Source organism: Ascaphus truei, chromosome 6 (assembly GCF_040206685.1).
Source record: "Ascaphus truei isolate aAscTru1 chromosome 6, aAscTru1.hap1, whole genome shotgun sequence".
In the NCBI taxonomy this organism is placed as follows: domain Eukaryota; kingdom Metazoa; phylum Chordata; class Amphibia; order Anura; family Ascaphidae; genus Ascaphus; species Ascaphus truei.
The window spans coordinates 135,837,635-135,861,646 of record NC_134488.1 but is presented as its reverse complement, the minus strand read 5'-3'; the positions used below and the strand labels follow the sequence as shown (position 1 = coordinate 135,861,646).

The 24,012-nt window shown below is 46.3% G+C and overlaps 1 protein-coding gene across 1 annotated transcript in view; it reads left to right on the top strand.

Moving 5' to 3' along the window:
* LOC142498174 (uncharacterized) overlaps nt 1–24,012 on the top strand; it is a 48,943-nt gene that overhangs the window by 3,451 nt on the left and 21,480 nt on the right. The window contains exons 2-4 of the mRNA XM_075606685.1: nt 4,311–4,460; nt 14,641–14,784; nt 22,796–22,930. Coding sequence (XP_075462800.1) covers nt 4,311–4,460; nt 14,641–14,784; nt 22,796–22,930 — 429 coding nt within the window. The remainder of the gene's footprint in view (nt 1–4,310; nt 4,461–14,640; nt 14,785–22,795; nt 22,931–24,012) is intronic.

Sequence of the window (24,012 nt, the reverse complement as noted above, 5' to 3'; positions counted from 1 at the left end):
CACGTTCTTCCTACTGTCTCTGCACGTTCTTCCTACTGTCTCTGCACGTTCTTCCTACTGTCTATGCACATTCTTCCCACTGTCTCTGCACGTTCTTCCTACTGTCTCTGCACGTTCTTCCCACTGTCTCTGCACGTTCTTCCCACTGTCTCTGCACGTTCTTCCTACTGTCTCTGCACGTTCTTCCTACTGTCCCTGCACGTTCTTCCTACTGTCTCTGCACGTTCTTACTACTGTCCCTGCACGTTCTTCCTACTGTCTCTGCACGTTCTTCCCACTGTCTCTGCACGTTCTTCCTACTGTCTCTGCACGTTCTTCCCACTGTCTCTGCACGTTCTTCCTACTGTCTCTGCACGTTCTTCCCACTGTCTCTGCACGTTCTTCCTACTGTCTCTGCACGTTCTTCCTACTATCTCTGCACGTTCTTCTCACTGTCTCTGCACGTTCTTCCCACTGTCTCTGCACGTTCTTCCCACTGTCTCTGCACGTTCTTCCTACTGTCTCTGCACGTTCTTCCCACTGTCTCTGCACGTTCTTCCCACTGTCTCTGCACGTTCTTCCCGCTGTCTCTGCACGTTCTTCCTACTGTCTCTGCACGTTCTTCCCACTGTCTCTGCACGTTCTTCCTACTGTCTCTGCACGTTCTTCCTACTGTCTCTGCACGTTCTTCCCACTGTCTCTGCACGTTCTTCCCACTGTCTCTGCACGTTCTTCCCACTGTCTCTGCACGTTCTTCCTACTGTCTATGCACGTTCTTCCTACTGTCTCTGCACGTTCTTCCTACTGTCTCTGCACGTTCTTCCTACTATCTCTGCACGTTCTTCCCACTGTCTCTGCACGTTCTTCCCACTGTCTCTGCACGTTCTTCCTACTGTCTCTGCACGTTCTTCCCACTGTCTCTGCACGTTCTTCCCACTGTCTCTGCACGTTCTTCCCTCTGTCTCTGCACGTTCTTCCCACTGTCTCTGCACGTTCTTCCTACTGTCTCTGCACGTTCTTCCTACTGTCTCTGCACGTTCTTCCTACTGTCTCTGCACGTTCTTCCTACTGTCTATGCACATTCTTCCCACTGTCTCTGCACGTTCTTCCTACTGTCTCTGCACGTTCTTCCCACTGTCTCTGCACGTTCTTCCCACTGTCTCTGCACGTTCTTCCTACTGTCTCTGCACGTTCTTCCTACTGTCCCTGCACGTTCTTCCTACTGTCTCTGCACGTTCTTACTACTGTCCCTGCACGTTCTTCCTACTGTCTCTGCACGTTCTTCCTACTGTCTCTGCACGTTCTTCCCACTGTCTCTGCACGTTCTTCCTACTGTCTCTGCACGTTCTTCCTACTGTCTCTGCACGTTCTTCCTACTGTCCCTGCACGTTCTTCCTACTGTCTCTGCACGTTCTTCCTACTGTCCCTGCACGTTCTTCCTACTGTCTCTGCACGTTCTTCCTACTGTCTCTGCACATTCTTCCTACTGTCTCTGCACGTTCTTCCCACTGTCTCTGCATGTTCTTCCCACTGTCTCTGCACGTTCTTCCCACTGTCTCTGCACGTTCTTCCTACTGTCTCTGCACGTTCTTCCTACTGTCTCTGCACGTTCTTCCGACTGTCTCTGCACGTTCTTCCTACTGTCTCTGCACGTTCTTCCTACTGTCTCTGCACGTTCTTCCTACTGTCCCTGCACGTTCTTCCTACTGTCCCTGCACGTTCTTCCTACTGTCTCTGCACGTTCTTCCTACTGTCTCTGCACGTTCTTCCTACTGTCTCTGCACGTTCTTCCTACTGTCCCTGCACGTTCTTCCTACTGTCTCTGCACGTTCTTCCTACTGTCTCTGCACGTTCTTCCTACTGTCCCTGCACGTTCTTCCTACTGTCCCTGCACGTTCTTCCTACTGTCTCTGCACGTTCTTCCTACTGTCTCTGCACGTTCTTCCTACTGTCTCTGCACGTTCTTCCTACTGTCTCTGCACGTTCTTCCTACTGTCTATGCACGTTCTTCCTACTGTCTCTGCACGTTCTTCCTACTGTCCCTGCACGTTCTTCCTACTGTCCCTGCACGTTCTTCCTACTGTCCCTGCACGTTCTTCCTACTGTCCCTGCACGTTCTTCCTACTAGCCAATTAGATTGTAAGCTCTCCGGGACCGAGACGCCTTTTCCTATTGTTACTTTTATGTCTGAAGCGCTTATTCCTTTAACGTGTTATATTATTATGTCACATGTATAACTGCTGTGATGCGCTGTGTACATAAACGGTGCTATATAGATAAAGCTATACATACATAAATACATACATACATACATGGAAAAACAGAAATAAACTGTGCGCTACTATCTATCTCCTTATAATTGAATACAGTGCAGTGACTAAACCATATATTAATAAAGTAAACCACAATACCACAGTGAATAAGTGATTAAATAATTAAATTATAACATAACCGTGTGGTTGATAAGGGCGTCTGCTGCTATAAACATTAGGGGTGGCTCAGCACCCCACACACTCTAAGAAATGGAAACAAAAAGAAAACAGCGCACAACGCCAAATAGTGAAGTAAGTAATAGAATGTATTACAATGTTAAAGGGGTAATAAATCTGCGTACATCAGATAGAAATAACATGTGCATTTAGTGCATAACACACTGGTTACCACTCTGTAGCTGTAAAACAGGACGGTCTGGCACTCAGCTGTCTCTGCAGGAGCCTCTATGATGGTTCTGGGGCATGGGATCCTTCATGCACTCCTCACACAGCAGGACACTGCTCACAAGGGGATTCCTTTCAAGCAGCCTGGTAATACTGCAGAATCAGACACTTAGTGGGACCGCTCCTCAACCGGCGATATACTGCCTCCAGGGGAATTCCCCTACAGTCCCCCGTCTCTCCTGTGTAGATTCGCTGCTTTTCCCAGCTGCTATGATCTTAGGGCAGTCCAGAGCTGTTGGAATTGCTCTGCAAACACTTCCGCAGCTGCAGGGGCTTACACAGCGTGCCACGATGCCGCTCCGTCACGTGGTGTAGCGGAGTGACGTCACAGTTCTCGTGGCAATGGAGGAATCAATAGGGAGGAAGAAGGAGAGTCCAAATTATTCCCTGAAGAAGTAGTTAGATCTACGAAACATGTTGGATGTATTAATGCCATAATTTTGCCTATATTCATCCTTTGGATCTGTATCACCATCAGCTTATATTGGCTGCCACCGTGCTAACTGAGCGATCTCTGCGCCGGTAAGAGACTGTAAGGGAGTAAGGGACTCTCCTTCTTCCTCCCTATTGATTCCTCCATTTATTACCCCTTTAACATTGTAATACATTCTATTACTTACTTCACTATTTGGCGTTGTGCGCTGTTTTCTTTTTGTTTCCATACATACATACATGATGCTCTATAAAATTACACTATAAGGGAAATAAATTACAAACTATGGGGAAATGACAATATCAGGCAAAGATAGAACCTTTGAGCCCCAAAGAGCTGACAATCTAAGTGATTGTTTACTCTGCACGTTTACAGATTTGGGGTTTCCAGACGGCGTTGGTTTTGCTCAAGTTGTTCCCCAGACTTTGATAGCATATCATTGAGACGGACTCCAGAGAATCAGTGACAATGCGAGTCTGTAACTTAAACAGTGCATGGAATATGATGCATAATTAACCATGTGTTAACCCATGGGTGGTCAACACCAGTCCTGAAGCCCCCCAACAGGTCAGGTTTTCCAGAATGTCCCAGCTTCAGCACAGATGGCGGAACTAGAAGGCTCAGCCTCTGATGATCCACCTGTGCTGAAGCAGGTACTGATTGAGCCACTTGTGCTGAAGCAGGTACTAATTTAGCCACCTGTGTGGAATCAGGGATATCCTGAAAACCTGCCCTGTTGGGGAGGATTGAGAACTGGAGTTGAGCACTTCTGTATTAACACAATCTCTCTACATTGAATTGGGGCCAAAGGGAAAGAGATGAGTGATTATTTATTGTACGCTGATGGTGCCACTCGGGTCACTATTGCACGAACGTCTCACTGACCAGTCTCATAAAATAGTGGCCCGATCGGCACTAGCCCGGTTAAATGAATAACCCTCAGAGGATTTTAGGGAGGTATTTACCCAAGTGTCCCTGCTGCAAAACTGGGGCAATGTCCGGGCAAAACAATTGCACCAGATTCAACGGAAAAACTCCTATTGCCTTCAATGGGATTCCTGTTCTTTAATGTGTGTGTGTGTGTGTGTGTGTGTGTGTGTGTGTGTGTGAGTGAGTGAGTGTGTGTGAGTGTGTGTATATGTGTGAATTATAACAGTTTGACTTTGTCTTTCTTTCTGCAGATAGATTTTCTGTTGGAATAATTTTTATACAGCAGTGCGGGAGCCCGAGATACTGTGCGCAGAGCGGCACCCTGACATCCCCCTCCTACAAGATACAATTCGTGACTAGCTGCTGTAATACTGACTCCTGCATCCCAGCTGATCCAGTCAGTAAGTACTCCCTCCATTTAATCTCTGTGCATTTCACCAACTGAGAAGCTAATCCTCCAGCTAACCGGTGTAAATCTGCCTGCGGGCACAAGCAGTCTGTTATAGCAGCAACACAAACAGCAGCAGAGCCTCTCCTGCTCATGCATTCTGCTGAACACTGTACATCAAGGAATACAAGGGGAAGGGCTTTAGCAAAGTGCAGTGTGCGAAACGCGTTAGGGTGGCTTTGTATTTGCCATGTACCAGTAAAACCAAGTTTTATATTCACCTGCAATCCAGCCCGGCATCCTTTTGTTTCTGTGCACCGACATTCTCCTTGGATTTCTGATTCCTACCGATGCGGCTGGAGAACGCCAACAGGTTCTATCCCAGCAGGGATTATGTGAGTACCTCTTTAAATGTACAAGTTCAAAACATCATGTCAAGATAACCAAGGACTGCCTGTGTATGCTGTAAGGAATCCACACCTCAGTTTACTGCTTACCTTGCCTTACAGACCTGTGCAGTCCTGGAACACTCCCCCTGGTATCTACTGCAGCTGTGCAAGCTATCACTGCAACCTAGCCTTGTACTCACTCATTGGAGCAGTGCCCTCACACCCTCCTCCAGGGATTGGCCCGCTGGCCTTTAAATACTGCATCCCCACAATCCTTCTCTGCCAAGCATAATCCTTCTTGGATGTTCTGTGTTTGCCACAGCCACCTGTCTTGGCCACCTTGTCGCTGTTTCTTGTCCTTTGTTCCTAGCCCATGTTCCTGGTTCCTGTGCTGAAGCGTTGGATCTCCAGCGTAACTTCAGCTTCCTGTTTTCTGAGGCCTGCTGCCCTTCCCATAGCAGAGGTCTGTCTCTGGTTCCTGGGGCCTGCTGCTCTCTCTCCATTGCAGAGGCCGTGTCCTGGTTCATGTGCTGAAGCGTTGGATCTCCAGCGTAACTTCAGCTTCCTGTTTCCTGAGGCCTGCTGCCCTTCCCATAGCAGAGGCCTGTCTCTGGTTCCTGGGGCCTGCTGCTCTCTCTCCCCGCACAGGCTCGTTCTGCACTACTGCGCTGAAGCAATGGTTTACCAGTGCTGCTTGGCGGGGTGCCCACTCCGGTCAGCCTTCTCCTTCCTGAGACTGACACCATGGGCCATGGACGTCACTCGCGCAAACCCCGTTCCCGACCTGCAGCAATTTCGCTGATGTAGGAAGACCTGCTTGATCTCCTGTTGCCGACTCCCTGCTTGGACTACGTTTACCCTAATGTCTCCTATCCTGATCCTGGCTCGTCCACTGACTACGCTGCTCTCTCCAGTACCGACCCTGCTACGTACGACTACGAACTGCGCAATCTGGGTCAGCCTGTGCGTTCTAAGGTCGGAGCTTATACAACCCCACCTCAGCCACGCGGTTCGACCCTGGTTTGTGGCGAGCACAACTGTGACATATGCTTTCTTACAGATGAAGTAGGAGTAGATTTGCAGGTAGTTGTGGTATTGGGGCTGTCACGGGAGACCAGGTTTATTGTGCACCTTTAACAGGATCATTCATTTAGCAAAACAAGATAATGAAATAAATTGTAGTTTATTCACAGAAATAGGCATACACACAGAGGAACACAAAATACACATGAAAAGCACAGTTACCGGGGGACGAATATTAGACTGTTCTAGGTGCAGGGAACTCTAAATCAGAGTTTTCCCCTGACCAGGACTTTTAGCCTGAAATCCTCTGGTTCCCAAATCGGCGTTAAGTTCCACACGCCACCGCTCCCTTCTCTTCTGAGAACTTGGACTCCTTTTGACCGGGGGTTGGCACCAAACTCCTGGTACTAAAATCGGCTTGCAATCCCAGCCTCGACCGCTACGGTCGATTATTAGAACTTGGCCGCCAAATGTGAGACTTACAATATTTTCGGTGCAGACTTTTCTGAAGCCGGTGCTCTGATATTCGTGCAAGAGCACCTTTGGAAAGCCTGCACGCACTTCTACCACCGGAAACCTCCAACCTGATAGGCTCATATGTTTTATATTATTTGGAGATTCATTCACAATATACAACAGCCAATCAGAGTGTGGGAACATTCTCAATAGCCAATAAGAGTGAAGCCGGTATGGAAAGCCGGGTCTGTGGGAAATCAAGGGACATGCGCAAGTTTGCCTCCTCTGTCCCTGGCTATCTCATGCCACCCACTGGGTCAGGCTCCTCCAGGTCTGGCAGAAAAAATGGCCGCCCGGACGACTGCCATTGATCCCAGGACGTGGGAACTTGAGCCTTTCCTTGTTACCCAAATATTTTTCACACCTCTGGCATGCTCTGGTTACTTTTAACTCCGATGTCCAGTAGACTTACTGGCACCAACTTAGTAGCCCTGGCAGCCTGACTGGGCACCGGTTCTGAAATTCCCAACTCATTACAGTAAACAACAGAACATTTCATTGTATTAATAAAAATAGACTTTAATATATCCCTAAGCCCTGGATATGGGGAATAGAATAAAAATGAGTATTTTATTTTCTATCAGCCTGTATTCCCCACACTATCTATAGGACTTAGACTGGACTCTGAGAGTCCCTTCACAAATGTATCTACAGTTAGAGCACCCAAGAAAACAATACAGGTTCTGGGCTACCTGGGCAATAACTGGGGTATCCCCCTTATAGTTACAAGGACACTTTACATCCCTTTGCCCCATTTACCTTTCTGGGCTATGCTGAAGCAGGGAACCCTAGCGGTGAGTCGTGCAAGCATTTTCAAGGGGTGATATTGTCGGGACAATGTGCCTACATGTATCTGAGAATCAGGCATCATTCCCCGGTACATTTTTAGGGGAACCGACAACTCCGGACTCCAACTACCTAGGCACATTCTGACAACAATTTCTCCGCAAAACCCCCCTTGAAACTCATGCACCAGCAATCCCTGCTCGCTGGCACCCCTGGAAAGGTAAAAACACAACAAATCTTTATTACCGCAAATGACAGGTTATGCATACAGTGTTACTGGGCTCAAGAGCTAACACTCCCAAACTCTTATACTCAGATCAGAGGTAACCAATAAAGGGCTGACCTTTATTAAGACCCTATTTACCCCCTCACCATCACAGGGGCACATTATATAGACGATCACCTCCTGACTGTGGAGGTTGGGCCTAATGTCCCATACCAGCATCATTTCACCTGGTTCCCAGAGTACGTCACAAAGTTATACTTGTTAAAGAGGAAAAGATTCAAGAAAAACTACTAGCGCAAAGAACATGTTCCAATAATAATTGAAGATTTATAATATCAATAGGATAAAGAGAGCACAAATAAGTGCCATATAGAAGATACACTTGGGAATGCTGAGCAATAAAGTAAAAATTAGAATGCTACAAGATTTCCAGAGGATCCGTATACGCTGTAAGTGTGGCCGTTAGAAAGGCAACAATGTAGTAGTCCACAATAGAGGTAATGCTCATAGGGAAGGCACCCGCTCTCAGCTCGTCAGTGCAGGCAGCTAGCGTCTCAGCAGTAGGTGATCTAGCCCAGCCTGTCCACTCCACGTCTGGTTCCACTTGATACTGGACAGGGAATGCACCCGCTCCCGGTTTCCGCTCTCGATTAGCACCGGATAGGGAAAGCACCCGCTCCCGTTGTCCACTCTCGACTAGTACCTGTCAGGGAAAGCACCCGCTCCCGGTTGTCCGCTCTCGATTAGCACCGGATAGGGAAAGCACCCGCTCCCGTTGTCCACTCTCGACTAGTACCTGTCAGGGAAAGCACCCTCTCTCAGCTCGGCAGTGCAGGCAGCTAGCGTCTCAGGAGTAGATGAATAGGTCAGCTTGCCTGAGTAAGTGTCCACTACACGTCTGGTTCCACTTCATACCGGTCAGGGAAAGCACCCGCTCCCGGTTGTCCGCTCTCGATTGGCACCGGATAGGGAAAGCACCCGCTCCCGTTGTCCACTCTCGACTAGTACCTGTCAGGGAAAGCAGCCGCTCACGGTTGTCCGCTCTCGATTGGCACCGGTCAGGGAAAGCACCCACTCCCGGTTGTCCGCTCTCTATTGGCACCGTATAGGGAAAGCACCCGCTCCCGGTTGTCCGCTCTCGATTGGCACCGGATAGGGAAAGCACCCGCTCCCGTTGTCAGCTCTCGACTAGTACCTGTCAGGGAAAGCACCCGCTCCCGGTTGTCCGCTCTTGATTGGCACCGGTTAGGGAAAGCACCCGCTCCCGTTGTGATGTTTTCAGCGGCCACGTAGTTTCACAGTGGAGAGGTCACAAACTCACACTGGGGCTGCAAGCGTAGAATATTGCACCGCTCCTCGTCTTCTGTGGTTTAATGCAAAATAGCACCAAAAAGGAGCATCAATGGCAGTTCATTATTAAATAGCAAAATATGAATAAAGAATAAAAAAAATGGATAAAAGAGCACACAATCTATTTCCTATCCAATGCGTTTCGTATCACAAAAGATACTTTATCAGGGTTGATTGATTATGGAACAGTGTGCTATTTAAACCGAAAAGCAACTAGAAATGGGCGTAAAATTGAAAAATCAATTATAACACATCCCATCCCATTGGTAGATCCATAGAGCAATTTAAACATCAGCTGTGATTAATTTAGAGTGGGCATGCAAGATCATACCCTTCAAAACAAAATAGTTTTAAAGTTGACCACAGATTTATACAATTAGCTCAATAGCATATCCTTGGGAGTCTCAAATGCCAAGAATCAACATTAGAGTCATATAGAAATATTTGGATATATTAAGGCCAATATGGTTAGTCCTATTTGAACTTTAGAAAATGGTTAAAGACCAAATTATTTCTGTTACAAAGGAGCCAGTTTTAAACTCACGTACTGGACAGAAATGTTTATAGATGTGAAATTATATCAAGACCTTCATTTAACCCCATAGGGATCATGGTGTTCAGTTGAAATATCCAGTAACTCTCTTGTCTAGAGAGTACCTTCACCCTGTCCCCACCCTTCCATCAGTAGGTACAGTATACACTGAATGCCTTTATATATTAAGGTGTGCTGGATCCTGAGAGTGATGGGTCTTAAAATGTCTACAGACACTACGTTGCAAAACCCCAACTTTAATATTGCGGATATGTTCCCAGGTGCGCCTCCTCAAGTGCCTGCTGGTCCTAACTACAAAGAGGAGACCACAGGGCACTCATGGGGGTATATCACATGTGTAGTGGTACAGTACATGATATGCAATCTGTGATATTATAGAGTTTATCTGAATTGGTGCCTGGAAAAGTCTTCCTATTGCGATGGATATGTTCACAAGCTGAACATTTCCCACGTATAAAATTACCAGTGGGCTTGGATGGTAACCACATTTTGGTGATAACATTTGTGATTTTTGCACTGATATCACTTGGTGCAAGGGAATTTTTAAGATTCATATATTTCCTAAAAATCACGCGAGGTCTCCCCGGCAACTTACCACCTAAAGCAGGATCTTTTTCCAAAATGTTCCAGTTTTTCCTGGATAATTCTGAGAATAGCTGCACTTTCACAGTTAAATGTTGTGACAAAAGGAACAGTTATTAGACTTTTATCCGGGCACATAGATGTAGAGCCTATTTACCCCCTCATCGTCACAGGGGCACATTATACAGATGATCACCTCCTGACTGTGGAGGTTGGGTCTTTAGTCTCATACCACCATCATTTCACCTATATTCCAAAGTTATACTTATAAAAGAAGAACCTATACCCAGAATATCTTATTACATATATCATCCTGACTGAGGAAGGATCTGTTTGTTTAAACACATTACAAAACACAGCCAATTCAAGGAACTTTAGAGAATCAATCCACAAAGGTTTTTCTGATGCGCTGATATTTTGGTTTCACCCTTTTCTGCTTCCCACTGTTCATACAGGAATACACAGACAGTGACTGGACACTACGTGCACTGCAGACTATAGAAAGGAATTAAACCGCTTATTTCTATCTGCCCCAACTACATAAAAAAACATTGAAGGTGCTTATCCCAGACTTCCCATCCCAGGGGCTTTCTACATGCTACCCCAAATACATAAACCTGGCTATCCAGGCTAACCCATCATCTCTGGCATCAACACTTTAACAGAACATATTTTAAGACATTTGAAACCTGGTAACAATCAAAATAAATATCCAAGCTACAGTGTCACAGACTTCCTGAGGAACCTGCAAGCTATCAGCCAACTACCTCCTAATTACATCCTATCCATGATGGATGTCAGCTCGCTATGCACCTGCATTCTTTATAAAGTGGTATAAACTCTGGAACCTGGCTATCTAGACACATTCTGACAAGACTTTCTCCGTAACCCACCCCCTTGAAAATCATAGCCTAGCAATCTCTGCTCGCTGGCACTCCTGGAAAGGTAAAAACACAAACATTCTTTGTCCCACATTTTTACAGAATTAATGTACAATCACTGGGCTTAAGAGCTGACACTCCCAAACTCCAATACATGGATAGGAGGTAACCAGACGGGCTTAACCTTTATTAGTGAGTCTAGTTACCCCTTCACCATCACATGATGCCCCAGACTTTTATTTGCTTCCGAACCCATTAATTTGTTCCCTGTCTCTTTGAGTAATTTCCAGCATACATCTTGTCACGGGAGATAAGGACTTTTAACACCTTTTAACCGGGATTATTTAATAGGCAAAACAAAGAAGTGGCATAAAATGAGGTTTATTCAGGTAAACTTGCGTACAGACAATGAATATACAAAAAAAACCAGACAGAATACACACTTACTGGGAGTCTGGGGGAGATAACTAGGCTCAAATAGGTGCAGGGCGCCTGATTCGGAAGGATTACCCTGACTGATAAATCCCTGTCTTCCTGGTCCTCTTTTCGGCAAAAAACCCTAGACACGTCCGCTACGTTCTAAAATGAGAACTTGGACCTCGTACCTGACTTAGCAGACTTTCCTAGCTTCAGAAACAAAGCCGGTTGCTCTGCTATTTGTGACAGAGCAACTTTGAAAAGCCCGCCTGCACTTCATCGACTCAAGCCACAAGATCGTCTGGTTCTCTGTCTCTGCCATCTCCTTACATACCCTCCGCTGTTCTATCTTCAGCATGGAAGTAGGAGGAGGGACCAATCAGAGAGTGGGAATTTCCTCCCACTAGCCAATATAAACAGGGGCTCATCTCTTGGCTGACGGAGGAGGAGGCGTGCCAAGCCAGCTCGAAAAGTGGTAAATATGGATTAGACAATGGGAAACGCACATACGAGCACCATCTTACCCCAACTAACCCATTGCCACAGGCTCCACCAAGTTAGGCAGACTCAAAATGTACCCCCACAGGATGTCCTTTGTTCTCCAGACCTGGCTAATTGCCCTTCCTCACCCACCAAACAGTTTTGTCACCTTTCGACATACCATCTACTTTGATCTCCGTTGTCTACATAGACATCCTGGCACCTATGTTGATGCCCAGGCTGACAACATAGACATTTATACAGTATACATCTATCATTCTAAAACATGTTTTATTCAAGTATACATTTTGGAGACCTTATACCAGTGAGGGAAATGGGTCTGGGATACATGGGCTCCAAAACAAGGATTCTGGGGGGACACTGGAGAGCTCCGGTGTAATTCACCTCACATATCCGCAAATCATGCCTGCATGTTTGGGAGAATTACTGGATCTCCGGTAACTTTGTCCCCCGAACTCCTGCAACCAAAAGGAATACATTTTGACCAAAATATCACACCTAAAAGTTACACTCCCAAAGTTTTATGTCTCTGGGGCAAGGAGAACAGGTAACGCCCCAAAAGCAGGTCATGTTTTTACTGTGCATTGCATGGTACATTACAGTGTCCCCGGCTTATGGTGCTACTTAGCTGCCAGGGATCCATGGTTTTCAGGGGTAAACAGTCGGGCTTCAACTTTATTCTGAAGACTGGCTACCTCCTACCATCACACATCTCTCCACAAAGTTTCCCGTTGTCTGAAGCTTTATAATTATCTTTGGTCCAAGTTTTTACATCCACATGTAAGCACTGGCAGTATACCCGGGTTGGACACTTTCCTCTTGACGTGCAGTGAAAAGTTCCCTTTAAAGATTGTCTTGTTTCTTCCAAATGCTCCATCTCACCATCATCCTCCTATTGATTTAATTTGATAGGTTGCCATCAATTGATACTTGCTGGCCAAGCTTAGTGCCAGTGTAACCACAAGGCGACCTTGAACGTAGTCACCTAGTGTTTCAACTTTTGGAAGGCGGTGGAAGGACAATAGCAGAAGCAGAGGAGGTCAGGTCCCTGATTCTAGCAAAGAGTGTATATGTGTGTATGTATATGTTTGTTTGTGTGTGTGTGTGTGTGTGTGTGTGTGTGTGTGTGTATGTATATGTTTGTGTGTGTGTGTGTGTGTATGTATATGTTTGTTTGTGTGTGTGTGTATATGTTTGTTTGTTTGTTTGTGTGTGTGTGGGTGTGTGCATGTATATATTTGTTTGTGTGTACTGGTATGTGTATGTAAATGTTTATTTGTGTGTGTGTATGTATGTATATGTTTGTTTGTGTGTGTGTATGTAAATGTTTGTTTGTGTGTGTGTGTATATGTTTGTTTGTGTGTGTGTGGGTGTATGTATATGTATATGTTTGTTTGTGTGTGTGTGTGTGTGTGTGTGTATTTATATGTATATGTTTGTTTGTGTGTGTGTGTATATGTTTGTTTGTTTGTTTGTGTGTGTGTGTGTGTGTGTGTATTTATATGTATATATTTGTTTGTGTGTACTGGTATGTGTATGTAAATGTTTATTTGTGTGTGTGTATGTATGTATATGTTTGTTTGTGTGTGTGTATGTAAATGTTTGTTTGTGTGTGTGTGTGTATATGTTTGTTTGTGTGTGTGTGGGTGTATGTATATGTATATGTTTGTTTGTGTGTGTGTGTGTGTGTGTGTGTGTGTGTGTATTTATATGTATATATTTGTTTGTGTGTACTGGTATGTGTATGTAAATGTTTATTTGTGTGTGTGTGTATGTATGTATATGTTTGTTTGTGTGTGTGTATGTAAATGTTTGTTTGTATGTGTATGTATGTAAATGTTTGTTTGTGTGTGTATGTATGTATGTATATGTTTGTTTGTGTGTGTGTTCTGAATTTCTAAAATAATTCATTTTTTTCATAAAATTGTACAAATCTCAAATCCCCGAAAATGTATGTAACCCCTCCCCCCCCCCCCTAGACTCAACTGATGTATCTAGGGTGCGTGAGGGGTAGTTACATGGTTGTGAGTGGTGGTGCATACCTGTTGGTACAGGAGGGCCTGAGCTTCCCGCGATGTTATGGGGGAGACAGGATCCGGCTTCTGAGGTATTGGCCTCCATGGTGTCTTAGTGGTGCAGCGCCTCCATCTCCTATAATTCCCAGGAATGTGGGAAGAGACCCTTATAGAAGAACCCCCTTGCTCCCGGGGTGAATACTCCAGAATCACACGGCACAGTAGCTGAAAGTAACAGAGTCTTTATTGTACTCTCTTTAGCAGGCACATAATAGCAGCACAGCATACGGTTACACAGGTACACGGTACGCCTCCTCCTCCTCTCCCGCCAAATCGCTCTCCACAGGATGGTCTGAAGGGTATAATTCTCCCTGCCTCCACCCGCAACCAAGGCCGCCACGGGTGGGGCTAGCTCTTCCCTCACCCCCTAAGCAGGATGAGAGGCATGGATTCACCTATTTCTCTAGGCCCTACTCCGCAGGAACCTAGCTACACTCTGTCTCTATTTGTCTGTCGGTCCCGCCAGACACTCCAACACTCGCAGCGTCCTGAGCATAACTCCTTCACCTCAGAGCATCGACTCCCAGACTCCCACGACAGACTGACTCCTCTGCTAAACTGAACTCACACTCGCCGGAACTATACTGCCCTCCTGACAGGCAGGAACAGCCACTAAGTTTGGTCAGCCCCGCCCCTATGACATCAACAAGACCTCCCCTCTGCACTGGTTTGCAGCAGGGACAGGCTTGTATTAATCAAGCAGGCAGGGCTTTGCAAGGGGGAAAACCCATGATTACTACTGGGGCCTGTCTTTAACAGGACTTATCACAGTAGTAGGAAGATGTAGTAGCCCAGGCTGTTTACAGGGGGCTACATTTAGTTTTTGCAAAACCAAAGCAGCAGTAAAAGTGCCGAACCTTTAACTAAAGTCTCTCTGTTATTTGTCTCCCTCAGTTCTTCCAGACATTAGCATCACCCCCAGCAGCCTCCTGTGCCCCGCCTGTGACGCCAATGCGGCAACCTGCACTGCACAGTACGCCATGCGGTGCGCTAGAGAAGAGCCGCAGTGTTTCACATTCTCTGAGACATCCGCTAACGGTAATTCCAGCAATAGGTACAGACACGGCACGAGGGGTTAGGCACATGGGCCCTTTACAAGGATTTTTCCCTGTAACATTGGTGTGCAGAAATCGCAGATGATATATCCCTTATGTGCGTACGTGTGCTCACTTTCATTCCTCAATGTGCACCTTCAGGGGCAAAAATGGGGGGTTTGGGTCAAGTACATTGGCGCCCGCGAAGGGAACGCGCACGATGCACAGATGTAAACATAATGTGTTCGTGCTCCACAACAAAAATACAGAGTCTCCATCAAAATCCTAAATTCTAAAAACCCTTTTTATATTGAGAGTGGAGAATTAGTGTAAGTATGTATCAACCCCCAAAAATGTTTCATTATGTATTCTGTATTCACAAAATGTATTGTTAATAAATAATTTTCACAGTATGGCCACTATTAATAATATTACACTAATAATTTATATTTACTAATACTAGTAATTCTATTTATATTTTAGTTGTATTAATCATTAAACAACAGTGCCTATTCTACAAACTTTGATAACTAATTCATGGAGGATTTGGAGCAGTTCCCGAACGATTTGGCAAGTTTGCTATTCAGAAATTTCCGATGACCTGCCAAACTCGTTCCGGAAATGCGTCTCCCCGAGCGGCAGCGCTGCGGCTCAATCGCACCGAGCGGGAGCTCACACACTGCTCCAACTCGCGGGTTTTAATAAAATCACCCTATTCTAGTAGCTCCGATGAGATCATCGGGGCTCTGAAATAGCCAGCTTATCCCAGATCTCATCTCGCCGCCCCAGGGATGGCGAGTTGGGAATTGCAAGTAGGACTTGAAAATTTTTATTTTTATTTTTTCCTGCATCGGATTGAAGCCGGAAGTTTCCGGAGCGGATACACATTAATACCGGCTCCGGAGACCCCCGGCTTCCATCCAGTGTAATAAAAATACCTTTTCAAGCAGCTTCATCACTTTAACAGCAAACCGCTGAGGTAATGAAGGGGCTAAATACAAGTGTCTGGTTTATTGAGGGTAGCAGGGGTGGGTGAAGGTGGTATTTGGGCCATGGTTGGTGTTTAGGCCAAGAGGTGGAGGGAGGAGTTAACCCCTTACTACCGCTATGGTAATGAAGGGGTTAACCCCTCCCGCTACCCACCTGGTAGGTATTAACACCCACCGCGTGGTAACTACCACCTTCACCCACCCCTGCTACTCCCAATAAACATTAAGTACTAGCCAACAGTGTGGTTACCTACTATGCCCTCAATGGGAGCAAAGATTAACCCCAAAAGCAATGAATGGGCACCCCCTCTACCCACAACAACCCCACAAAACAAAGTACAGAAATGGGTAAAATTACTATTATCCAGTTTTATTTTTAATGGGCAAATTAGCTAATTTCCAGATCTGGATGATAGTGATTTTGCCCATTATTGTACTGTATGTGTTGAGGGAGGATGCCGGGTGTAGAGGAAGTGGGTAGTAGGACTGTTGAATTGAATGTTTCTTGTGGGAGAAGGATTGGGTGAATGGGGTAGTTGCCCCAAGGGTGGGTGGTTAGGCCTCTTGGGTGGGTAGCGGGAGTGGTTAACCCCTTCATTACCATAGCAGTTACCACAACTATGGTATTGAAGGGGTTAACTCCTCCTGCAACCTTCCCAGCAGACCTAACCACCCACCCTGGGGAAACTACCCTCTTCACCCACCTCCTGTACCCCTAGCAAACTGAGTACTCAGGTTTAATCCCTTCATTGCCTTAGCAGCTAGCCTCAAAGGTAAGAAGTTGTTTTTTATTTACATTTTACTACTAGTGTTCGGGATCGGGGTTTTTTCGGAGCTGAATCGCCTTGATTTCAGCCCCAGCAACCCCCTGCTTCCCGAGTGACAGGCTCTAACCAGGCTGGTATGATGTGCCAGTGTCCCTATGCAATGTTTAAATCTCCTGCATCATGTGACTGGGACATTTAAACGCACAGGAAATACCGGCACCACATACTGAGGCCTGTTACTCAGGAAGCAGGGGATATTCGAGACTGAATACTATGTGGTCCAGCTCCAGACTCCCTGCTACAGTACATAGTTATTAAAATGTAAATAAAAACACTGTGATCGCCTGTGAGAGCTGTGCAGGGAGATCACCTGTAAGAGTTGTGCAGGGAGAGGCGGCTCTCTCTGTGCAGGGAGATGCAGCTCTCTGTGCAGGGAGATCACCTGTAAGAGTTGTGCAGGGAGAGGCGGCTCTCTCTGTGCAGGGAGATCGCCTGTAAGTGCTGTGCAGGGAGATGCAGCTCTCTCTGTGCAGGGAGATTGCCTGTAAGAGCTGTGCAGGGAGATGCAGCTCTCTCTGTGCAGGGAGATTGCCTGTAAGAGCTGTGCAGGGAGATGCAGCTCTCTCTGTGCAGGGAGATTGCCTGTAAGAGCTGTGCAGGGAGATGCAGCTCTCTCTGTGCAGGGAGATCGCCTGTAAGAGCTGTGCAGGGAGATGCAGCTCTCTCTGTGCAGGGAGATTGCCTGTAAGAGCTGTGCAGGGAGATGCAGCTCTCTCTGTGCAGGGAGATTGCCTGTAAGAGCTGTGCAGGGAGATGCAGCTCTCTCTGTGCAGGGAGATCGCCTGTAAGGCCTCGTCCAGGGTGAAGCGAAGAGCGGAGCGAGCGGGCTGGCGCTCATGAGCAGTTTTACCCCCCCCCCCGTTCACATCTCTCCGTTTACAGTTTCGTGTCCCCCCCATTTCGTACCCCCCCGTTTCGTGTCGTCCCCCCATTTCGTGTCATCCCCCATTTCGTGTCAGAGTACAGCAAGCAATACAATACAATACAAGCTCCCAATCCTTGTATTGCATTGGTTTTGCCTTGCTGTCCTCTGATTGGGTAAAGTAGGTCATGTGATCTGAAGTCGGAGCTGCAGATTCAAAAATTTGAAACTCTTGAAACTGAGCTCCGACTACAGCTCACGGGCACGTGCAGGAGTGAGCTCACGCAGGCCACACACATTGTCTCAATGTGTCTCATCGTGGCGAGCGTGAGCGCCCGCACCAGCTCAGTGCCACCCTGGACGCAGCTGTGCAGGGAGATGCAGCTCTCTCTGTGCAGGGAGATCGCCTGTAAGAGCTGTGCAGGGAGATGCGGCTCTCTCTGTGCAGGGAGATCGCCTGAAAGAGCTGTGCAGGGAGAGGCGGCTCTATCTGTGCAGAGAGATCGTCTGTGAGCTGTGCGGGGAGAGGCGGCTCCCTCTGTGCAGGGAGATCTCCTGTAAGAGCTGTGCAGGGAGAGGCCGTCTCTCTGTGCAGGGAGATCGCCTGTGAGAGCTGTGCAGGGAGATCGCCTGTAAGAGCTGTGCAGGGAGATGCGGCTCTCTCTGTGCAGGGAGATCGCCTGTGAGAGTTGTGCAGGGAGATGCGGCTCTCTGTGTGCAGGGAGATCGCCTGTAAGAGCTGTACAGGGAGAGGCGGCTCTCTCTGTGCAGGGAGATCGCCTGTAAGAGCTGTGCAGGGAGAGGTGGCTCTCTCTGTGCAGGGAGATCGCCTGTAAGAGCTGTGCAGTGAGAAGGTGGCTCTCTATGCAGGGAGATCGCCTGTGAGAGCTGTGCAGTGAGAGGCGGCTCTCTGTGCAGGGAGATCGCCTGTGAGAGCTGTGCAGTGAGAGGCGGCTCTCTCTGTGCAGCTCTTACAGACTGCGGCCAGATCGTACGGGGGAGAACTTAGAGAGAGACTGAGATACCATCGCTGCTACGCCGAGCGGTATTGGTGTTTTCCTACCTCACGGTTTGAGACTTGTGGAAATGGTTTCAGATTCTTTATGAATACTGTGACAAACCGTTCGGTGGCAACATAGCATATGGTTCCAGATGGCAGCAATTTTATCCCAGCTACTACAATAGGCCTCAATGTGTTTAACTTCATTTCCAACAACCTGTATATATGTCACATAAACAACCTTTATATACAGGGCACACAGTTTGTGAAGGGTTGTATTTTTAGCACTACACTGATGGCGCACAATGAAATTAAATAATGATCTTAGTACAAACCGTAGGCCCGGTCAATTTATCACGTCTCCCAGAGGAGAAACTGAATAATAAAACATTGCTCCAATTTTACCAAGAAAAAGTCCCATTGAAATAGCACCATTGATATTTTGATGAAAACCGTACCTAAAAAAAGACTTAACATTTTTAGAGCAGAATTAAGAAGCTATAATGTAGCAATCTAGGAATGTATTTCCCGCAGCACGGATGTTTCATTATATACAGTTGGTTAGCAAAATGCATTATTTTCACAGTATGACTATTGTAACTATGGTAGAAAAGGGGGGGGGGAGGGGTGATAGACAGCACTCTGACACAATGACTCAGCAAGGTTGCAGGATGCACGGAACAGGAAGGGACCCTAATTCCCTTCAGAAGTACTAACAAACCAAAAGATAGTACCAGCACTCTCTGCCTCACAGCTCCAGATATAAGCGAATACCCGTGTAGGGAATAGTGTCATTAAATTATTCATATTCCCTACACTGGTATTCGCTTATACCTGTAGCTGTGAGGCAGAGAGTGCTGGTACTATCTTTTGGTTTGTGACTATTGTAACTAATTTTACATTGACAACTGATATTTACTAATACTAGATCTAAATACAAATAATTATATCAGTCAGGTATTCGACATGAAGGATGCATTAAAAATCAATTTAAACAGCAATGATACTCCATATGTATGGAATGTATTAATGTAAAGAAAGTGCAAATAGACGTTTGATTTGTGGTATTGCCGTGTTTTCTGCTCACGTGTGTGACACGTATGTATGAAAGTGTTTCTTACATGTGATGTAACTTGTTAACTAGGACAGATTACATCCCCTCAGACCTGGCGGATTTTATTTACACAAATACAAGAGACAAAGGTGACGCAGCGTTTGCTACATCTAAGTAAAGAGTGACACACTCTGCTCATTTGGAAACAGGGATAGGTAGTGCTAAATCTAAAAGGGGTGTGGTGTGAATCCACACACTACAATGATAAGGAGTGATAGTGATTCAATATCACAATAAGATACAAATTTGGCGGCTGCCTGAGATATAACTCTGACCACCTGGTCAGAGAAACAGTGAAGTGAAGAAAGATATATATCTCTATGTAAAAATAAATTATACAACCAGGACTGGCTGATGACTCAATTCCCGGAACGGGCTTCAGTCGGTGGAGAGAGCATATACATTAAATAAAAACAAACAGAATACATAGCATAATACTATAAAATTATAACATAAATGACACACACTTGTGCATAACACACAAAAAATTACTGGAATCTAAAACAAATAACAGGTGAACTGAATTAATTAAAAAACATTTAATAAACAACACAATAATGTGTAACACTGATGAGATTAAATATCCTATGGATATAGTCCCACTGAAACCTCCTTTGGTATGGATAGACTGCCCACTTACCAGATGGAACGTGGTAGTAGACGGTGGAGATATCTGAGAGTCTCCCCTCTCGTCTGTGGCAGTTCCTGGCCCCTCTCTCCAACACAGGCGGCGTCCTGATCTCCCGCAACTTCTGTCCGGGCGGAACGCCACTCCTAGTCTGGCGAGGCCAGATGGAGGATTGCAATGAACTCCGGAATCGCCAACTGCAGATTCGCCGTGAAAACAGCCAAGTGCTTGTGAGGGGTATTAATGGCAGAGTCAGTGGGACCACCCTACACGTTTTGAAAGCTGCTGCTTTCTTCCTCAGGGGTGCCACTACTACCCCTCACAAGCACTTGTTGGCTTGTTTTTAGTAAATTTTAGGATTGGCTAGTGGTTTAATTTCTTGATCTGTTTTGTTGGTTAGGTGTTTCTTTAATTGTTTTCTATTATTTTGGTATAACATAATTTTTTTGGTGTTAGAATAATTGTAGTGGTGTGTAGTTGAGGCTTTTTAGTTCATTTATTCTTGTGGTGTTTAGGTGCTTTTGTATGTCTTTAATTGTTGTGTATTGTTGTGCTTGATTGTTTTAATAAGTTGGTCATTGACTTTTATAGTGGCTTATCATGCCCATTTTATATGAGTATGATGTACCAATGTGCCAATCAATGGGTAGAGGTTGGGGGTACTTGTGCCGGGGTGGGTGGTTAGGCCTCCCGGGTGGGTAGCGGGGGAGGGGGGGGGGAAACCCTTAATTACCATAGCAATTCTTAATCGCTAAGGTGACTAAGGAGTTAGGGGCCATTAGATTGTATTTTTGCTTGTACTCTTGCAACCAACGGAGGACATGTACCTGGAGTATGGTGATGAGGACACCCTTCATGATGGCAGGGGTAAGTAGAAGTGTTATTTACTTTATTTATGCTGGCTAATATTTGTTTTAGAATTGGCAAATTAGCTATTATCCATATCTTGATAACAGTAATTTTGCCCATAACTGTACTGTATGTGTTGGGGGGGGGAGTAGGGGGGGTTGTTGGGGGTAGAGGAGGTGGGTAGTAGAGTTGTAGAGACTCCTGAATATCTCATTAGGTAGGGTTACACCACCATGGGCTTAAGCCGCTCGGGGTTTGCACTGGAATTACAATGTAAAGAAATGTCTCACAGCTTTGTCTCACTGTAGTGTAGCTGATATAAATATAAATATGTGTGGCCTGGGTCCCCCTATTGTTCCCTTACATTTGCTGACGCTGTGACTGGCAGAGAGGCTAAGCGAAGTGTGGGGAGAGGTGCCAGGGCTGCGGGTGAAGTGCCGGTTGCTAAGGGAGGCGACCGTGTCGCCGGAGGCTCCCAGCGGCTCTTGATAAAGGTCACCCCCATCTGTTTTCAATTGCTCGTGTGCAAAACCCGTCGCATGCGCGGTGGCACTACGGTGTGGTGGCCAGGCTGGGAAGGGCCCTGAGGGCTACAAGCCCCATAATGCTTTTGAGCGGGATAGATCACACTCAGCAAATCTGGTTCCAGGATTCCCCTGCTACATTTCGCACATTGCAGCCACGACAGGCTGAGCTGGGATGTCAATAGGGTAGGTTGTGTAGGTTCAGGTGTCTGTGGGACCTGCACTAGGCCAGAGACTCCCTCTTAGGCCTCAGCTAGGCCCTGATTCTCCTTTGAGCTTGTGGTTGCTACAGGGACAGGCCCAGTAGATAGGGACACTGCCCCTGTAGCACAAGTGTGATGGATTCAGCCAGGACACGGCTGCGACCTGGCCCATGGTTATCTGGGACCAGATCACCCTTCTACAAACCCAGAGACATTATGCATGGTGGACCCACCCAACGTAGAGGCGGAGGCTTCGCGGGTACATCCCTGACTGAATCCGTTTATTCCATTGTGCGGCATCATTGTGCCCGGGTGCTGGAAAACCTCATCACGTGCACCAACTCTACACCTTAGTGGTGCAGCGCTGTCTCACACACTTGGGCGGGTTGCTCCTTGTGGACACTAGGGTGGTTCGGTGCCCAGGGACCCCTAGGTACTTTGGGTGTACTGTGTATCAGGTGGAGGAGAACCGAGTGTTGTAGGGTACGGCCGTGCATGGCCGAGCTGGTGGGGCTGGTATCGTATATCAATTCTATGTATATAGCGAACCATTTTCTTATACCAAGTGTGTATTTCTTATGTGTCCTGTAACGGGGTTATTCCACATAGTAGAATACGGTACATGTGGACGCGCTACCAATCATCGATTCAGGTATACCCTAGGCCTCCTGTGAGCCACAGGTATTGCACCGTACATATACATGCCATAGCTACAATATCTCCCAGGGGGTGGGGGAAAGTGCGCTACATATGTATATATAGATGTGGAAGTATCTGTACTATGTTAGCCGTGCTTAATAATAAAAAATGAATAGACGAAACCGTTCTGTGACTAACAAAATGCTTTTATTTGTGCAAGCTTTCGAGATACACTGATCTCTTCTTCCGGCGGTGTTACCATGAATAAAGCAAGGTTTAACTTAAAAAACGTGCATCTTGGAATGTTATGCACAAATCAGTGACAATGCACTGACAATATCTACTCGGCACATATCATTAACTATTTCTCTTTGTTACAGGGCCCAAGGCCATGATGGGCTGCTCCACTGAAAGCTTCTGTGCAAATAGTGGGGTAGCTCAGTACTTCAAAGGTACGAAATCAGAGGTGACTATATCTTGTACTCGGGCAGGCCCAACCAGCGTCTTGCCATTACGTAAGTAACACGTTTGTTGCCATGTCTCTATGTGCTATAGGAAGATATTGAACCTATTGCTCTGCTACAATGTTATCTAACTAAGGTTACATTATAGTATGAAGTTGTAACTGTAGTGTGTGGTCATGCGTGTAGTTCTGCCAAAAGTCCACCCGCACATGGAAATCCGAAGGCGGATTGGGCACCAACAAATAGTGTAAATCCTAATCCATAGGATCCATTCTGCACTATACTGTACGTATGCCCTCAAACCTCACTCCAAATAACATATGGACAGACACCTGTGCTCAAAAAGGAGCCCACTTCAGATACTTCAGATACCTGGGAGATATGCTAATGAGATATGCAAAGTATATTTATATTACTGACACCACCCATACACTTCCTCAAAGAATTTAAGATCTATATTGACTAGTCTAAGGCACCTTGTGAGGAAGGGGTACTGGTGTCAGGCCCAACAGGTCAGAACCAACAACCTTCTCTATTCTGGGCAGAAGCTCTAACAGTGTGAGCTAAACCAGCTGCTGGTTAGCTCCAATGTCACAGCATAGTGTAAGAGGTTTCCTGTTCGCACCTGTAGCTAATCCAGCTAACCGCATGTCTCACAGGTATCTCAGATACGCTCCTTTTTGTGCACAATGAACTTTGAACTTACAATCAGGATGTGGAAGTGGTCTGCAGATAAAGGAAGCCAAGAGGATGCGGCTCCAGGTTTGAGCAGTGAGAAGTAGAGCTCAAAGTATGCTGTGATAGTGGTGCTACACAGCAGCGGGGTTAGCTCACACTTTTACAGCTGCTGCCTAGAATAGCAGAGGAATCTGATCCTGTTGGGCCTGACACCAGTACCCCCTTTCTCATAAGGTTTGTCAATGTAGGACTTATGGGAATAATTTGCAGAAGTCTGAAGTGTGGGAGTCATTTAAATATACTTTGCGTATCTCCCAGGTATGTCAGGTGTGCTCCTTTTTGAGCACAGGTGTCTCTCACTATGTTATTTGGAGGGAGGTTTGATGAGATATACATAGTGTTGGGGACTCTATTAAATAGGTCTCCCTTCTATATTTCATGGTGGATTTTCAGTG